The sequence below is a fragment of the Aricia agestis genome, chromosome Z (assembly GCF_905147365.1).
Source record: "Aricia agestis chromosome Z, ilAriAges1.1, whole genome shotgun sequence".
Lineage (NCBI taxonomy): Eukaryota > Metazoa > Arthropoda > Insecta > Lepidoptera > Lycaenidae > Aricia > Aricia agestis.
Genome location: NC_056428.1, coordinates 5,749,964 through 5,768,393, shown reverse-complemented (window position 1 = coordinate 5,768,393; position 18,430 = coordinate 5,749,964). Strand labels below are relative to the sequence as shown.

Below are 18,430 nucleotides of genomic sequence, written 5' to 3'. Positions count from 1 at the left end.
CTTTTTTATGGTATTAAGTATTGTTCAACTTAGGGGATGCTGCAAGTTTCATCAAAATAGGTTCAGTAGCATTGAGTTAGGGTATTTTAATTCTTAACTACATACAATTTTGAAGTCGGTTTTATCTTTTTAAAATACTATTATTATGATGATCCACCTCAGTCATAAATGTGTGCAAACCTTTATCCAAAGTTTTATTTTAAAATATCACATGTTAACCCTAGTCCCCCTGTTGTAATATATTGTATTTCTTGGCGAATAAGTATAATAAATCGTGACAAACATACAGACGTCAACAGCGGTCCCGCCATGGGCGGATTTCCTAGACACTTAACATTTCACACAACGGCTTTCCGTCGCTGATTACAAAGACGGGTACAACAGGGTAGAAATATATGCTAAGCCTTTTGTACATGGTATTTGATGAAGAAATAATTTAAGTATTTTTTAATTATTATTCATTAATCATTATTAGAACAAGTTGTATAATTAAAAATATAAAACCGACTTTCTATTTAAAATACGTGGGAGAGCCATGCTTCGGCACGAATGGGCCGGCTCGACCGGATAAATACCACGTTCTCACAGAAAACCGGCGTGAAACAGCGCTTGCGCTGTGTTTCGTCGAGTGAGTGAGTTTACCGGAGGCCCAATCCCCTACCCTATTCCCTTCCCTACCCTCCCCTATTACCCTATTCCCTCTTACACATGCAGCTTTTCTGATGCTGCGAGTGTCCATGGGCGACGGAAGTTGCTTTCCATCAGGTGACCCGTATGCTCGTTTGCCCCCTTATTTCATAAAAAAAAATTGTAACAAAATTGTACTTAAGATACTTCAAAAACTAATTCACCCATTTCGATGAAATTTGCAGTATTGTCTAAGTTGAACAATACCAGTAGAAAAAAAACGCTTAAATCGGACTTGTAGTTCCGGAGATATGCGAACACAAACATAAAAACGTTCACTTTTGAAAGGCACATTAGTATACATAGACTAATATAATATACGAAAACTGGGCAGTTTTTGAGTTTTACATTAGTCGAATTGACAACCTCCTTTTTTAAGTCGGTTAAAAAGTAATCATCAGGCAATGGGTTGTCATTATGAAACCTATTACTGGTTACTTTAGCCGACCTGCGCAAAGAACATGAGGACCACTAGAGTGTGGCTTCCTTCCTCACTCTTTATTCCTCATTCCTCACTCTTCAGTCCTCATTGCTCAGTCAGAAACATTTTATCCTTGTTATATAAGGACCTTTGTGGGCCTCTCATTAAATGTATTCTCTTTAGACGTTCTTGAAAAGGCATTTTTAATGTAGTTAACTTAGTATCGTATTGGCATATTACGCTGTTTCAGAATAGACTTTAGATTTGTATGGTCATTAATACAATAATAATGGTTATATGAATATAACACAAAAATATCCATACTAATATTATAAATGCGAAAGTGTGTCTGTCTGTCTGTCACCTCTTCACGCCCAAACCGCTGAACCGATTTTGATGCAATTCGGTATGGAGATACTTTGAGTCTCGAGAAAGGACATAGGACACTTTTTATCCCGAAAAAATGTACGGTTTCCGCGCGATAAACAAATTTTGGCGCGATGGAGTTGCGGGCGTCATCTAGTACAAAAATAAAGTAAAGTCTTAGGAGCGCTAAAGGTGGCTTTCCGATCCCCGCGGCACGCAGATAAGACCGACAAAAATTCAAATAAATTAACCCCTTTATGAACTAGGCTAGGATTGTCGGTCGCGGTCGCGTGCTACGAAGATCGGAATGTTACAACTACGCTTCAGACTACTACGCTACGCCTAGTCGCGCATACATATTCACAGTTCACACGCACACTCACACAATATGTAACTAAACTACGTCCCAATAGACATAACTACCAGTAGTTCGACTGCAAAGAAACGGACAGGTTTCAATATCTGTCAAATTCGTCGGGTTTCCCTAGGATTATGAACGGAATGTGCCTCGCGCTGGCTGAGGTAATTTATTTATATTTAAAATAAAGATTTCAAAATTGGATTCTGACAATTTTAATCGCATGTGCCAAAACACAAACAACAATAAGACCAAAGAGGAACACGTGCAGCGAATATGTCATAGTTTTAGATTCGTAGGTAACAAGTTAACAACCCTAGCGACGATTTTCGTCTTAATACGTCAAATTTAAAAATTTCAACATCAGTTCTAAGTCGGCATACTCTATCGTTCTGTCTACTCTGACTACGTAATGTTTATAAGTGAGTATAGTAGTATATATTAATATTTTATATTGTATAGGTAATATTATCGCTTTTTTTATGCTTGAGGTTCCTTAAAAAAATCTGCTCGGTCATCAAAACCACTATTATTACCTCCAAATTCCAATATTCTATATTGGAATTTGGAGGTAATAATAGTGGTTAATAATAGTGGTGGAGGTAATAATATCATTATTACATAAAACAGCCCAAAGATAAATATAATATCCATTGTAAATTCTGGAAATTAAACTCGCGAGACAAAGGGAGGGATCGGCAAATAAAGACGATTTGTTTCGGCAACAAATGACGCTCATTAGTAAAGGCCAATCTGGATAAGAATAAGGAATATTCAAACTAACACCTTGGCTATTACGTATGGCGATTGGCTCTGGTTGCCTAAGGGCCTGATTACACCTACCAGGTAGAGTGGCGAGTGAGGGGCTAGACAGTGCTTTAGCCAATTTTATAGGCCGAGAGCATAGATAGTACCCCTTGGAATTACGCCGAGATGTGACTTCACTCTGCATCCTCTATCGGATGTATCACGGGGAGTGCTCTGAGGAATTGTTCGAAATCATACCTCCTGCATTTTTCCGCCATCGTTCCACGAGAAAAATATACCATTCTAATCACCTTGATGAGTAGCAGTCTTCCACCGTACAAATTTTGGGAGCTTAAATCACTCTCCTAGTTTTTTTTTTTTTTTTTATGAAATAAGTGGGGCAAACGAGCAAACGGGTCACCTGATGGAAAGCAACTTCCGTCGCCCATGGACACTCGCAGCATCAGAAGAGCTGCATGTGCGTTGCCGGCCTTTTAAGAGGGAATAGGGTAATAGGGGAGGGAAGGGAAGGGGAGGGAATAGGGTAGGGGATTGGGCCTCCGGTAAACTCACTCACTCGGCGAAACACAGTGCAAGCGCTGTTTCACGCCGGTTTTCTGTGAGAACGTGGTATTTATCCGGTCGAGCCGGCCCATTCGTGCCGAAGCATGGCTCTCCCACGTATATATTCGCTAGTTTCGATAGCGAAGTTAGAAGTAATAATCGGCAAAGTGCGAGTCGGACTCGCGCACGAAGGGTTCCGTACGTTATGGAGCAAAATTAGGCCAAAAATTATGTTTTCGTATGGGAAGGGAAGGGAAGGAAAATTTGCACTGTTAGGCCACGTTACTCTGTAGGTGCAATCGGATCCTTTAAGCTAAAATAAATACCTTAAGCTTTATAATGTTAGTATGGTTGAAAGATTCCTCCCAAGTGTACGATATCAAATATCCGCAATAAAGTTGAGGTAAAAAACAAAATGAATGAGAAAAATTAGATTATGTTTAAATATTATTTTTTATTTTACCCATTTTGAATCAATCATCTAAGGAAAGTCTTTAACAGTCGCTGAAGGAAATCGGTCGCCTTTGGTGCGTAATAACAGAAAGTACCTACTATACCAGTTTTCTGGGTAGGTACCTACTAGGTATCTACTTTATAGATTCTTCAGTCGGTAAATCTTTTTTTATTTGGATAATTTTGAGTATGTTTAAAGACCACACACAGAAGAGTACCTATTTTTTAAGATTAAGATTTTTGACTGTTTCTGAAAATTATGCTGTTAAAACGGCTTCGAATTCGTCTTTAACATTTAATGTGGTTTCCCCAAAATGACGAACTATTTAGTTAGAGCTACGTATTAGCATTAAGTCGCTTATTGTTTTGAAATAAGCTAAAACCACGTAACGAGTGTAGCGATAAATCTCACGACTGTCGTGTCAATTGGCACTTACAGGGCAGGTGGGCGCGCGAGTGGGTAAGCCCGCCCCTGACAATGATTGATATAGGCCCCGACAAGACCTTATGACACAAAAACGGACCTTACAATTTTATTGAAGATGAAATGTTTCCAATGTAACTTGCAAGCTAACCTTCCGACTAGAGATATAATCTTATAATATTCTTGTGTTACAGTGTCTGTTGCCAAACTTCTATGAAACGGCTAAAATGATTTAGATGAAATTTGTCATGAAGGTACTTAAAGAGACGAAAATGGATATAGGATAGTTTTTGTTTCGGAAGACCACACTGTTCTACAAGCGCTATAAACGTTTTTTTACTTTAAGAGGGCGACCAATCAAAAAAATTAAACATCGTCCTTCTCTCTTCACACTCACGCCCATCTTTCATATGCCAGGTGAAAAAGGACGACGCGGATTCATCGCCAAATTAGTTTTTTCTCAATAACTCGATAAATATACAACATTTTAAAAATCCGCTAGGTCGATCTCTCAATGATAGAATTTTATACAATGTTTTAAAATATTAACTTAGTTCAATGCACGGTTATGGCAATAAATGAAAAATTCGTGAAAATTAGATGCATCTTTGTGATTTTTTTCTATCGAGAAAATTTTAAGATATCGTGTTTTTGCTCAGATCGAATTCTCGGAAATATAATGTAGTATCTAATTTTGGAAGATGAAACTATTCGGGGCTTATTTTCAAGTATAAAAATGAATTATAAAATCTACACTTTAGGGTTAGTCGCCCCCATAAGGTTTTGCGTTGTCTAGTTTTATGTTTTGAACATTTTTAAGGGAAGTCGCTGATTTACAAATAATCACTTCGATCCGTCGCAAATTAATACTTCCATCGCAGATTCCAGGAAATGCTATGGTATTCTATTGTTGTCGCGATCACCGGTGCTCTTATGGGGCTTGAAAAGTTAACTGATATGAACTGGTTTCTTATATTTATTTACTAAGAAACCTAAGTTCTCAATCAACACTTTTTCTTTATCGCTTCTTTATAGAATCGCCGATCTAAATGTATGAAATTGACATAAGACGAATCTAATATATTTCGATTCCATAACTATAGAACGCTTAATATGACAATTCCATACATATTTGGTCAGCGAAGTTTGTAATGTATCGAAACGACCTAAGCCAGTCATAATTTTACGCTGAAAGGTAAAAATAGAATCCATTTAGGATTCTGGAAAATTCCCTTTACAAACAAAATAAAGTCCAAAGTATTGAAAAGTACGTGCATGTTTAATGTGCCGAAAAATTTTTAATGAGTATTATTATAAATCAGTTTGGTAAACATAGTAGACAATTGAAATTACTAATTTAGGAATAATTAGTACAGTATTTATTATTATATAAAAGTTTGCGACTTTGTGCGGTCGAAAGAAAATAATTTACTTAAACCATAAACTTATAGGCTATACAAATAAGATATTTCATACTATGGAATACTAACAATTAATTCATTATTAGTAATATTTTCCTTTTGTTGTACTTTTGTCATTGCAAAAAAAAACTTTTGCTATATGTATCCTATAATCCAAACCTCGTGTCAATTATTCAAAAATGAGTCCTTGTCTCCCATATTTTTTACTTTAACATTATATTATATATATTTTATGATTCAGTAAAACTCAATTGAATATTTAACAGATAAATATTTTATTTGGTTGGGAGCTTACCTCAGAACTGGAAAATAAGGAGCTTACGGTGTTTTGTTATTCGATTGAGTTCACAATACCTCATGGCGAATTACGAAATCAATCAATGTGAATTTTCAATTTTCCTCTGACCGGACCGTTTGGTACTAAGAGGGAAACGCAGAAAATGTTTAGCATTTGTATTGAGAAAATATGAAGGCTGTGTTCACACCACACTTATAGCCGGTTTACACGTATTAAGTAGATAAGTAGTAACTAAAATATTCTAAGTGTCTAGTTTAGTACTTACTAAATTTTAACTTGCTACTTGCTACAAAATTTTGTGTTTACACGCAATTAACAACTTAAAATTTTGTTAACTACTTATCAACTTAATACGTGTAAACCAGCCATAAAGTAAAATGTAACGCTCGCCTGGATGGCGCGGCGGTTGAAAGTTACTTCGGTTTGAACCATAAAGTTAATATACCTAGCGGAATTAATCAACAATCTCGAGCTGTCAAACGAAACCGAAATTGATTTACGTCTGTGTGTAAAAATTGTTTACGTATACACGTACACAAGCATCTTTCTAAGAGATTAAATTGTCAACGTGCCGATAAGTGCCAACTGGACGTCAAACAGATGAAAAAAATTAGTTCTGCTGTCATGTATCACACGTCTCTTTTTACCACGCATTGTTACTGATACTGACATCGCGCTTGCTCAGGCCTTTGTTTCTCTATTCCGCTAGGTATAGTATATAACTTTATGGTTTGAACGCAGCCTAAATGCTTTCCGATCTACACAGTACGCGACCACGATCGACGAAAATTCAAATAAAATAAAATTTATGAACTAGGCTTTAGGTTTCATTTTCTATCGACATTGGTCTAGCGCGGGCGCGTGTGAAGATCGGAAGATTACTTTGCTCCGTTCCCTAAAATTATTTTAAAAAGAACGAATAATCAGATCGTTAAGACAAGATACTACAAAAATAGTAGGCTACCGCCTACCAGTGGCTTTAAATAAAACTTAAAGAATTCTAAAGGTAACCTACTATTTTTGTAGTATCTTGTCTTAACGATTTTCTGATTCTTCATTCTTTATTTCGTTAGGATCTGTAGAAATGATAAATATCTAACGTCTTGTAAGAAAAAGAAAAACATTTCGAATCAAGTAGGAGTGAAAACGAAGCAAAAAAAATATATTTTTGCCTCGCGGTAAAAATAGAGATATACTGATTAACTCGGCGAAACATGGCGGTAGCGGTCATTGACTCCCTGCCAAAAAGTTGGCATTTTCTATACAAAGCCGCTATTGACAACATCTGACACTTCATTGTCAATCGCGGTCAATAGCGTGTAATGTGTCGAGCTAGCGAACGGTCGTGCTCCACGTTATACACGCTGCAAATATTAATTAATTAATATTTCGCGAATCGCGCGGCACATTGCCGCTGCACGTGACCATGGCGCTCGTGGCCAACGAGTTGCTGGCGTTTATCCAGCACGCCATCGACACCATGGATGAGGTCAGCATCATGCAGATCTGCAAGTTCTCCTTCACCAGTGAGGAGATTTGCCAAGGGAAGCAGCTGCTGTATGAGACGTTCGGCCAGAGCGCGAACATGCCGTCGCGACGAAGAGACGGAACCGAAAGGAGCGTGCAGGACATCATCTCCCTGCTGAAGCAGACCGATCCGGATGAGGTACCGGCTTTTGTGGCTAAACAGCTGCATATGCTGCCGCCCGTCACGCTGGACCACGTCGACGTCGTCAGCCTACTGAAGGACATCAGGTTCCTGAAGGAACCTGATGTTCGGGGTAGATTGCAGGTGTCGGAATCTATCATCAGTGACCTACGTAGTGAATTATCACAATTGAAAAGTAATAATTCATTATGTGGGTCACCTGACGCTGCATACGTAACCCGACGCCAAGGCGCACAGGCGATCATGTTTAGCCCGTCAGCATATTTATCGGACGGGTCAACGAACGCTGCCGCTGCCACCCCCGCCCGCGTTCCCCTCCCAGTTGCGCCGACGCTGAGTCCACAGGCGACTCAGCAAAACTACGCGACTGTTGCTGGTCGCCCCGCACCTTCCCCGCGGGCGAACAAAAATGGGGAGAATGAGACCTGTAAGGCTTCGGAGAGCCGTAAGTCCACGGAGAGCCGTAAGTCTACGGATAGCTGCAAGGCTACGAAGAGCCGCAAGGCCAAGTCTTCTCGACCTGGCAAGGACGAGAGCAGGGGGTGCGATGAGGAGGGCTTCATACTGGTGGAGAGGAGGAAGAAGAAGCCCGCCACCCGCAACCATCGCGGCACCGCGCCCTATGTACCTGAGCTGCGTCTGCGGAGCGAGGTCCTCCGCGACGCCCCTGTACATATCTCACCTGCACTGGTCCTGGAGGTCGAGGACGTCGTCAACTACATCAGTAAGAAGACATCCCTCCACTTGAGGGTCGAACGTCTGCAGTCTCGCCACAAGGTCAACTTTAGTTCCTTTGTGGTGAGAGTACCGACGCATCTTCTGTCGACCTTTGAAGCGGAGGAATTCTGGCCGACTGATGTGGTCTACCGAAGGTTCCGGGGAAGACTCCGAAATGAAGCGCGCGTCACGTCGCCGATAACTCGTGATAAAGAGTAGTTATTAGGTGTATATAATTTATATGTATGTTAGTCATTAAGGTATATATTGTATGGGCCTATATAGCTATAAATAAATAAAATAAAATAAATAACCTTCCCTCCATGTCAAAAACTTGTCATTTTCTATATATAGTAAATCACAAGTTTTTGACAGACATTTTCTATATACTTATAGACACTTCTAAATATAAAAATTTTCAGGAAGTCAATGACCGCTACCGCCACGTTTCGCCGAGTATAGTATAGTAATAATATCTCTCCTTCACGACGCGCGACGGCTTGGCAGACGGCAAATTTTTAATCACATCACAATGAGGCTAAATTTATATGCGTGGTTTGGCGCAAGATGACAATCAAAGGTATGTAAATGACATTGTGACAGCGCCGCTATTTGAAATCGTTACTTTTAATGGGGAAGATGCGACATTTTTATTTTTGTGTTCATTTCGAAGAACTCCATGTAGAATAGACCACAAGTATGAAGGGTATCTGCAGGTGGAACCTGGAGTCCTGAAATACAGGGTATCCTAGTTTAGGCTCCAGTTCACACGTTTAAATGTCTTTGTTATTGTATTCTGTACCATTATCTGTAAGTTGTGTTTGGTACTACTTATATTATATACTCCGTGGTTGTGTGAAAAATATACCTTTTTATTATTGTTATTATTTAAAAATGGAATTTACTGCGAAATATGCGGTTTAAAATTGTCAAATTCCCATCCCTACCCTCCCCTATTACCCTATTCCCTCTTAAAAGGCCGGCAACGCACCTGCAGCTCTTCTGATGCTGCGACTGCGAGTGTCCATGTAAAAAAAACAATATTTTATAAAATACTAGCTGTCCCGGAAAACGTTTCTTTGCCATAATATAAAGTATTTCGCCCGTATTATTTAATTGAAGTGACTAAATAAGTATGTCACTATGGCAACGTCCATCGCTATCCCGTCGCACAACCAATGGTCGCCGTCAGTCTCGAGTAGTAATAATTTACTATTATTTATTCAACAAATGCACTAATCAATATAAAAACTACCCAGTAGCCGATTCTCGGACCAGTATAAATATGCATATAAAATTTGGTAAAATCGGTAAAGCCGTTTCGGAGGAGTATGGTGACTAACATACACGAGAATTTTTATATAATATAATATTAACCTTGCAGTGGCCCTTCTTTAATATTTTTTAACATTTTAATATTATATTCGCATGGGATATCTATTGCTTGTGATTTTGTGTAGCGGCCAAACCGCACTGTTAGACGGTCAATTATAAACCTCTTTTTAAAAAAAAGGATTTTATTTAAACACACTTAATTTTAATTCACAATTAGAATTAGAAATGGATAGCCAGGCAAATGCCGCGCGCGGATGTTGAAAGATGGACAGGAACTAACTAACTCGGGCCGAATGCAGGGATTATATATCAAATGGGAAGAGTAGTGCTAGGCACTATTATATACTAGGTTAGTATATAACAGCCCCCAGGGTTAGGAGGAAACTTATCCCTAAAAGGGTTAAGTTTATGGAAGAGAAGAACGGATTTTAGGAAGCGGAATTTCATTCAGGGTTTCAAGTGGAATTTCGATATGGGATTCTGGTGGGACATCGGGGAGTTCTTGAGTCTTATTTATTTCGAATTTACGTTTATAAAAGTTTATTCGACATGTGCCTGACTTCACAAATCTGCGATAAATCGTGATAAAAATAAAAATTGTAATGACACAAATTATTACAATAGTGGAATATGAATAATATTGCCCATATTGAACTATATGAGGTCTGTCGATTATTTCATTTAATTTTTTAACAATATCATGATTAATTTCTACATTCTTATAAATTTTCCTTAAGTCCAAATTAATGTCAGATATGTTTAAGGTGGAAACAAATGGTTTTATCTTATTAAACATAACAGAATTACAACAGGTATCATTTAACAAACTAAAATTCATAGTTATCGGTTGTATTTTGATTATTTGCGAATGAACAGGTATAAGTTTCAAATCCTTTTTAAAGGCTACACAATTTTCAGGTAAATTGAATATTCCTGTACCAAATAATATTATCTCTGATGCAACAGAGTCTTTACAGTCTATTGACAATTTTGTAGCATCTGTATTTACATATAAAAATTTGTTGTTTGATAAACGGTGAAAAATGTCTATAAATCCAACAAAAAACTTTGTTTCGCAAATATTGGGCACAGACTTTAACGGTTTTGTAATAATTTCTGATTCACAGGTGGGGGATGTTGAGCTAGAATAGACATCGACATCATTACAGATATAATTTGAATAGTGCATGGACTTACAATTATTTAAACTATCTAACTTACAATAAAAACTTCTATCTCTACTTAACGCTATGTATTTAGTAGTCGGTACTATTGTGCTATACGTTTTATTAGCCATTACAACGGGGTATGGAATGTTTTGATACAGGTAATAATTTCTTAAATTCACGAGAGGTATATTTAATACAAATACTAATTTATTATTACTGTAATAGGAAGCTATTTCACATATGCTAAACAGTGTATATATGTTTTCTATGGATAGGGTTACAGGGAGCTGATGATAGCTAGCCAAAAATCTATAATTTTGAACAAGTTCGGTAAATAACTGAGTCGGAGTTATTATAGAGGGATATAAAACATTCGACTTACTAAACATAATTGCGTTAATAATATCTTCTAATTTAAAAGATAACGTCAACAAACTACTCTCTAAAGTATTTAATAATTGATTAAAATTAGATTTTATTATTAAGTTATTTGAAACAGCTGTTAAATTTTGTTGGCCGAGGGTCAGAGCCTGAATGGCCTTATTTATATGTTTTTCGTTGACGCTTATTTTATTTATAATTTCGTTTAAAGATGACAGAGTTGAGGTGGTGACCAAAATATTTTGTTTTACCAATTGTGATAATTTGGATTGGTCGCGTTCAATAATTTGAATAGCCGAATTATAACGGAGGGCGTCATCCTCGTCCAGAGTGCCGAACAAGTGTTTGGATACTGTGCCAACTGCACCAAACCACGCAGATCTTTTAGATCTAATTTCTATCAAATGAGATATTGAATCAAAGTCGCGAATGATATCATTCAGTCTGACTGACAACGGTCCCAGTAAGTTATGACATTCGATATCTGCATAGAGAGTACTTTGCTTACAAATTATCTCCAAGCTACCTATTACACCGTTCAAGTTCTTAATACTTGGTTGTATAAAAGATATATCTATTGGTATTAGGACCTTAAGATGTCCATCTATTATTTTAAGTGATCCGATTGGATCGAAATATATTCCAGAAGTATTCATAGATGTATCGATGAATGCTTCCTGTGCGGAGCTTTCAAAACTGTAAAATAATAATAAAATATGTTAAATTTATAATAATAAAAAATTGATACCGTAAGTATCACTAATCCTAAACTAACCGTTATTTTAACTAAGAATCGCCACGCCAGGCTAACTTAACCTCATCATAGTGATGAGTGACGTGTCTTCTATTTATTAATAAAGTAAGACTATTTCTACCGTTAATCTTAATTACTCTATATGGGCCTTTCCAAATGGGTGAAAGAGCCTTACGCAAACGGAGGTGATTTTTCGAATAGACATAATCACCTGCATGATAAGTGACAGGTCGAGTGTGCGTGTCGTAATAAGTTTTAGAAGCAATTTTAGATCTATTTATACATTCAACAGCTTTGTCTCTAGTGATTTTCAGGCGGTGCTGAAGCATCCTGATGTAATCCGAGCAAGTAGCGTCCAGAGCGGGTTCATAGAGAGAATTTGGAAGGATAGCTTTATGACCGAAAAGTAATTCATAAGGAGTATAGTCAGTTGTTGAATGTGTAGCTGTGTTATAAGCCAGCATTGCTGTGTACACATACTTAGGCCAATTATCTTGGTTTTCACAAATATAGGATTTCAAATATTCTTTTAATGTCGAATGACTTCTCTCTAAAGCGCCTTGTGTTTGTGGGTGATAGGGAGAAGACCACAGTTGCTTAATTTTAAGGAATTTACAAGTTTCTTTAAACATGTCTGCCGTAAAATTGGTTCCTTGATCTGTTAGTATAGTTTTTGGAATACCGAATAATGAGATAAAATGTATTAAGCAGTCACTAGTCTCTTCAGCTGTAGTACTCCGGATAGGGTAAGCGATTGAATATTTCGTTAAATCATCTTGTAGGGTAAGTATATACTTGAGTTTAGCTGTACCGGATTCAGGAAGAGGACCAACAATGTCTAAGGATACTCTTTCAAAGGGAGCAGTGGAGGTTGAAGTTATCTGCATAGGAGCTCTATTTATTTTCCTAAGGGCTTTATTAGTCTGGCAAGAACTGCAATTTTTTACATACTTTTCAATTTCACTTCGCATATTTTTCCAATAGTATTGCTCACGGATCCTATTATACATTCTACTGGAACCAAGATGTCCGGATATTGGTATGTCATGATTTTCACGAAGAATTTTCGGGACTTCAGAAGGACTGGGGTAATAAATTTTATTTCTATAAATATTTATTTGTATTTTCGTGTTATGGAATAAATGAGCAAGCATTGTATAAATTTTAATATATGTATGTTTGTCGAAAGGATTCCTAAAATCTGTAATACTCACTTTGTCAATATGCTCATTTCTTAGAATTAAATGATTTTTAAGGTTACATAAGGATACAAAGATGTCCTTATAAGAACATGTATCAAAGTGATGAACTTTGTAAAATAAGAAATAATACGTTTTATTCGTTAAATTGATCTCTTTATAGGTAAACAATTCTTTTTCTGAGTTTATGAATGTTTCAGAGTCTGTGTAATTTGAAAGAATTTCTTCTACATATGGATTGGATTCATCAAGATCAAGTGATGTAGGTATTATAATTGTTTTCTGTTGACCTTTCATTATGCTATCATTATGTTCGACTATATCAGTATTATATTTCACAGATGACGGAGTTTTCAAGAATTCGGAATAAGTATCAGTTAAACAATTAGTATTATTTTCATTTATAATATCATTTATTTCTGTTTCAGGTTCACGAGGTGCTCTCGGAGACTCAACCAACATAGGAGGAGTTGTCAGGATATTATCATTGGGAGATATAGGTGGGACATTGTTTTGTCCACTTATCGATGGTTGCGGTTCAAGTAATGGATCTATATCAGGTAATGGTTCAATGACTAAAGGATCAGAAGTGTTTTGTCCACTTGTCGACGGTTGTGGTTCAAGTAATGGATCAATATCAGGTAATGGTTCAATGGCTAAAGGATCAGAAGTGTCGAGATTCAAATCTTCTATGTTTATAAGTTCGTCAGAATTAAAAGAAGTAGGGGATACTAAAAGATCCATCAGATCCTTATCTAGGTTATTAGGATCACTCTCAGTAGGATTAGGATATAGCGAATCAGTTTTTTCAGGTTGTACAGGATTTACAGGGTTTACAGGATATCTGGATAGTGCATCTGCATTTGTATTTATTTTCCCCTTTTTATATTGAATTTCGTAATCGAATTCTTCGAGTTTTAGTCTCCAGCGGATCAGTCTGGAGCCTGGATCTTTACAGTTAAATAACCAATTTAGAGGTTTGTGATCCGTAATAATTTTAAAGCGGCGACCGAAAAGGTAAGGACGAAAAACTTTTGTGCCGAATACTATAGCGAGACATTCCTTTTCAGTAACAGAATAATTTATTTCGGCTTTATTTAAGGTTCTAGAGGAGTAAGCTATAGGGCGATCTCGGCCAACTGGACCCTGGGATAGGATTGCTGAAATGGCATAATTAGATGCGTCGCAGGTAAGTATGAAGGGTTGGCTAAAATCAGGATAAGCTAATATAGGAGCACTAATTAAGCTTTGTTTAAGAGTTTCAAAGGCAAGTTGTTGCTCTTCCTTCCAAGAAAATGGCGCATCCTTTTTTAGTAAATTAGTAAGTGATTTTGCTATTTTAGAGAAGTTAGGGATAAATCTACGATAGTAGGATACAAGTCCAAGAAATGACTTTATGTCTTTAGGTGACTTTGGTGTAGGAAATTTAGTTACGGCTTCTGTTATTTTTGGGTTTGGCCTTACACCATCCTCACCGATTGTGTGTCCTAAATAGACTACCTCCTTACGAAGAAATTGACATTTTTCAGGTTGTAATTTCAGATTAAATTTACGGAGTCTATCGAATACGGCTTTAAGATTATCTATGTGTGATTCAAGGTCAAATGAGTAAATTACAATGTCATCTAAATAAACGAAACACCGGCTTCCTTGTAGTCCTGATAAGCAGGTATTCATTAATTTTTGAAATGTACTTGGTGCGTTTTTGAGGCCAAATGGCATACGGTTAAATTGGAAATGACCTTGAGGAACAGAAAATGCAGTTTTGGGTGCATCATCGGCTGAAATACGAATCTGATGGAACCCGGAAGCTAAGTCGAGGGTTGTAAAATATTTGCTTTTACCAAGCTGGTCAAGGATTTCGGAAATTTGTGGAATAGGATAGGTTTCACCCACACTTATATCGTTAAGTTTTCTGTAGTCTATTACGATACGCCACTTGCGTTGGCCATTTGAATCTAATTTTTTGGGAACTACCCATATGGGTGAGCTCCAAGGAGAAGATGACGGTTCTATTATATTTTGTTCAAGCATCTGATTTATTTGTTTTTCTACTTCCTGTTTGTGACATTCGGGGAACCTATATGATTTGGTATGGATGGGAACATTACTGTTTGTTCTAATTGTGTGCTCTATTGCAGAAGTATAAGTAAGCTGGTCATTAGGTAAGTGGAAAATATCTGGATATTGGCTACACAGGTTGGTAAGAGAGTTGCGCTCTTCCGAATTTAAATGTTCAGTTCGGAGTTCTTTGATCACAGCTTCGGATCTTTCCGGAGTAAATAAATTTGAATTTATGGAACACATGTGATTTAAATTTAAAGGTTCAACGGTAAGGCTAAGATTCCTTTTGACATGAGCGTAATTTTCGGAAGTATTGGCAATAGTTAAATTGACACGATAATTATCTTTAATTTTAACAATACAATTAGATATAAGTAAATTTTCTGTAAGATGTTGATCAGCGATAATACCTTCTTTTAAATTAGTTTGTTGCACTGAGCATTCAATAACGGCTTCGCTTCTAGGTGGAACAATAAAAAATGGCTCAGTGAAAAGTAATTTTATTTCTAATTTTCCTATCTTTAAGGTGTCATTTGTGTAATCTATTTTACAGCCAAACTCGGACAAGAAGTCTGTACCAATAATTCCGTCATACGGTAAACTAATATCTTTGATTACATGAAATTTAAATGCTAACGGTTTCTTATCGTTAAATTTTAGTTTCAATTGAAAGTGACCTTCTGTAGAAGTTGGCTCGTCCCCAGGGTCAATGCCTTTAAGTTTTATAGGCTCTTTAATTAATTTTTTGCTATTTAATATACAACTTTCTTTCAGTAAGCAGATCGACGAACCCGAGTCGACTAACAAGGATAAAGGAATATCTGACACCTGGGATTCTACAAGCACATGGGGTAAGCGTCTTTTAGTTGTATCGATATTAATCTCATATATTTCTTTTTTTTCAGGTTCGACTATGAGGGAGTCTTCGGTTTGGGGCTGGTTACCCTGCTGCGTGACTCGGATATTTGCATCTCCGATTTGGGGCTGGCTACCCTGCTGTGTGATGCATGATTTAGAAGCACCTCCGTTTCGGGGCTGGTTACCCTGTTGTATGGCGCTATGCAACTTAATTTGAGCGTTTCCATTTTGGGGCTGGTTACCCTTGTGGTCCTTGGATTTGGAAGAATGGACACTTGCTTGGGGCTGGTTACCCGTGTGGTCCTTGGATTTGGAAGAATGGACACTTGCTTGGGGCTGGTTACCCGTGTGGTCCTTGGATTTGGAAGAATGGACACTTGCTTGGGGCTGGTTACCCGTGTGGTCCTTGGATTTGGAAGCGGTGCCATTAGTGGATATTGATATTGTTGGTTGATGGTTGGGTCTCACGAGACACCTCCGTGAGCCCGCTATTCGTTTAAAGTATCATTTTCATTATAGTTATTTGGGGCATCAAAGCTAGTGGATGGTTGAGACTCGTCATAGTATGCATTGTCATTTTCGACGCAGTTAATACGCGCGGGCCTTGGCTTGAAAGGTTCCTGGTTTGGTCTTTGTGGAGATTGGAAAGTATTAGTTTTAAATCTATTATTATTAAACTCACGCTTCCTACATTGTTCAATAGTGTGTCCTTGGGTTTTGCAATACCTACAAAATAGACTGTGCACATTTTGCTCGTTAAATCTTGGCATCTGAGGCTTAGAAAATTGGTAAGGATAAGAAGGTTTTTGGACATAACGATTAGAGGGAGGTTGACGCTGAGACAAAGATGATGAATGTGGATTACGCTTATTAAATAAATTTATAATTGCTTCTTCGGATAACGCTTCGTTAATAGCTTGATTTAGGTTAGTGGGACTTTTACTGCGCACTAGATTAGAAACTTCGGGCTTAAGGCCGATCAAGAATGTGTGCAAAGCTAGGTCTTCCATCGCACTTATTCGACCTTGTAGCTCGCTTTTCTTTTTATTTGATAGGTTAATTTCAGTTAACAATTTTGACAAGCATGTTTCTACGCGTAACGCGAATTTATTGACTGGTTCACTATTTAATTGCCGACATTCTTGTAAGTCAGTTAATAGATGAGCGTAGTGTTTTCGCTCTCCAAATTGCTTATTTAGGAAAACATTTAATTGCTCCCATGACTCGAACTCCTTAATGGAGCAAGTAGACTCCGCTTTACCTTCAAGTTGTGACAGTATGAATTTGAATAGTATGTGTTTTTGATCTTCTGTGGCTAGTTTCATAGCATTGTCACAGTTGGATATAAATGAATTTAATTTTTCTCTTGACCCATCAAAGGGTTTTATGAATTTAAACAAAATACTTATATCTAGATCTATTTTCGAAATTTGAATTTGTGTCTGAGACCTTGTTTTTGGTAGAGCTAATGGTTGCGATGGTTGTTGTGGTTGTTGTGGTTGCGGTGAAGACATTTTGAACAAATATTAAATAAAATAATATTATAAATGAATCTTTCGGTGTAATAGACAGCTACGGTGCAGCAAGATATACAATGCTCTTATCAGCTAGTCAGCTAGTTCTTAGAATTGTCTTTAGACGAAAACAACTGCACTCGTAGACCCCAAAGGATAGTTATTATTTTTCTAACACTCACAGTTGGCAGGACACAATGATGAAAATTGAAGAATACAGGAACATCACGAGCACGGAGTAGCACAAATAATGCTATTGATAGCAGAATAAACACCAACACTTCTCTTTTCTTTACTTTTTGGAACACTTTCACTTTCGATTTATTTTCACTCGATTTTCACGATTTTCACACACGATTCACGAAAACCGGTTAGGAAGACAGAAGGAGACGTTTTCCACGGATACCCAGTCGGTATCCCGCCGCGCTGCCACCAATGTTAGACGGTCAATTATAAACCTCTTTTTAAAAAAAAGGATTTTATTTAAACACACTTAATTTTAATTCACAATTAGAATTAGAAATGGATAGCCAGGCAAATGCCGCGCGCGGATGTTGAAAGATGGACAGGAACTAACTAACTCGGGCCGAATGCAGGGATTATATATCAAATGGGAAGAGTAGTGCTAGGCACTATTATATACTAGGTTAGTATATAACAGCACCATCCCAAACGCAACTACGTTAAAGGCGTTTTTTAAGTAAAATAAGGAGAAAAACGAGCAAACAGGTCACTGGAAATCATTTACCGTCGCCTATTGGGCACTTGCGACATCTTAGCTTCAAATCTTCAATCCAGCCTTATAAGCGGTTCATTCAAGTCTCTACATCTTTCAACTCCAGTACATCTGATTATCATATTTTTTGTGTTTCCCCGCTTTATTTCTCCCCAGTGATCCCGGGCTGGTTTGCATATTGAATTCCGATATAGTGCTCAAATTTATAGCCCAACATTCCCCGAATATTGTTTTGTAACTACTGAATATAATGCTCCCATAGAGTTTCGTACATATTCAGTGTAAAATGAATCCA

General features: G+C 37.4%; 1 protein-coding gene across 1 annotated transcript; it reads right to left on the bottom strand.

Annotated features, from left to right (window-relative positions):
- Positions 1–8,787: 8,787 nt before the first annotated feature.
- Positions 8,788–17,399, bottom strand: LOC121739485. The gene is made up of 5 exons (XM_042131972.1): positions 17,291–17,399; positions 15,833–16,373; positions 13,424–15,043; positions 10,176–11,706; positions 8,788–8,856 (listed from the first exon to the last, which is right to left on the bottom strand). Exons 1-5 carry the CDS (start codon positions 17,397–17,399, stop codon positions 8,788–8,790), a joined length of 3,870 nt encoding a protein of 1,289 aa, XP_041987906.1.
- Positions 17,400–18,430: the final 1,031 nt, after the last annotated feature.

Coding starts and splice junctions, on each gene's coding strand:
- LOC121739485 (XM_042131972.1), bottom strand. CDS start 17,399: ATGTCTTCACCGCAACCACAACAACCACAACAACCATCGCAACCATTA. Junction 15,044..15,832: donor TCAGATATTCCTTTATCCTT/GTTAGTCGACTC, acceptor CAAATCATATAG/GTTCCCCGAATGTCACAAAC. Junction 11,707..13,423: donor ATCCTGACAACTCCTCCTAT/GTTGGTTGAGTC, acceptor ATTATTTTACAG/TTTTGAAAGCTCCGCACAGG.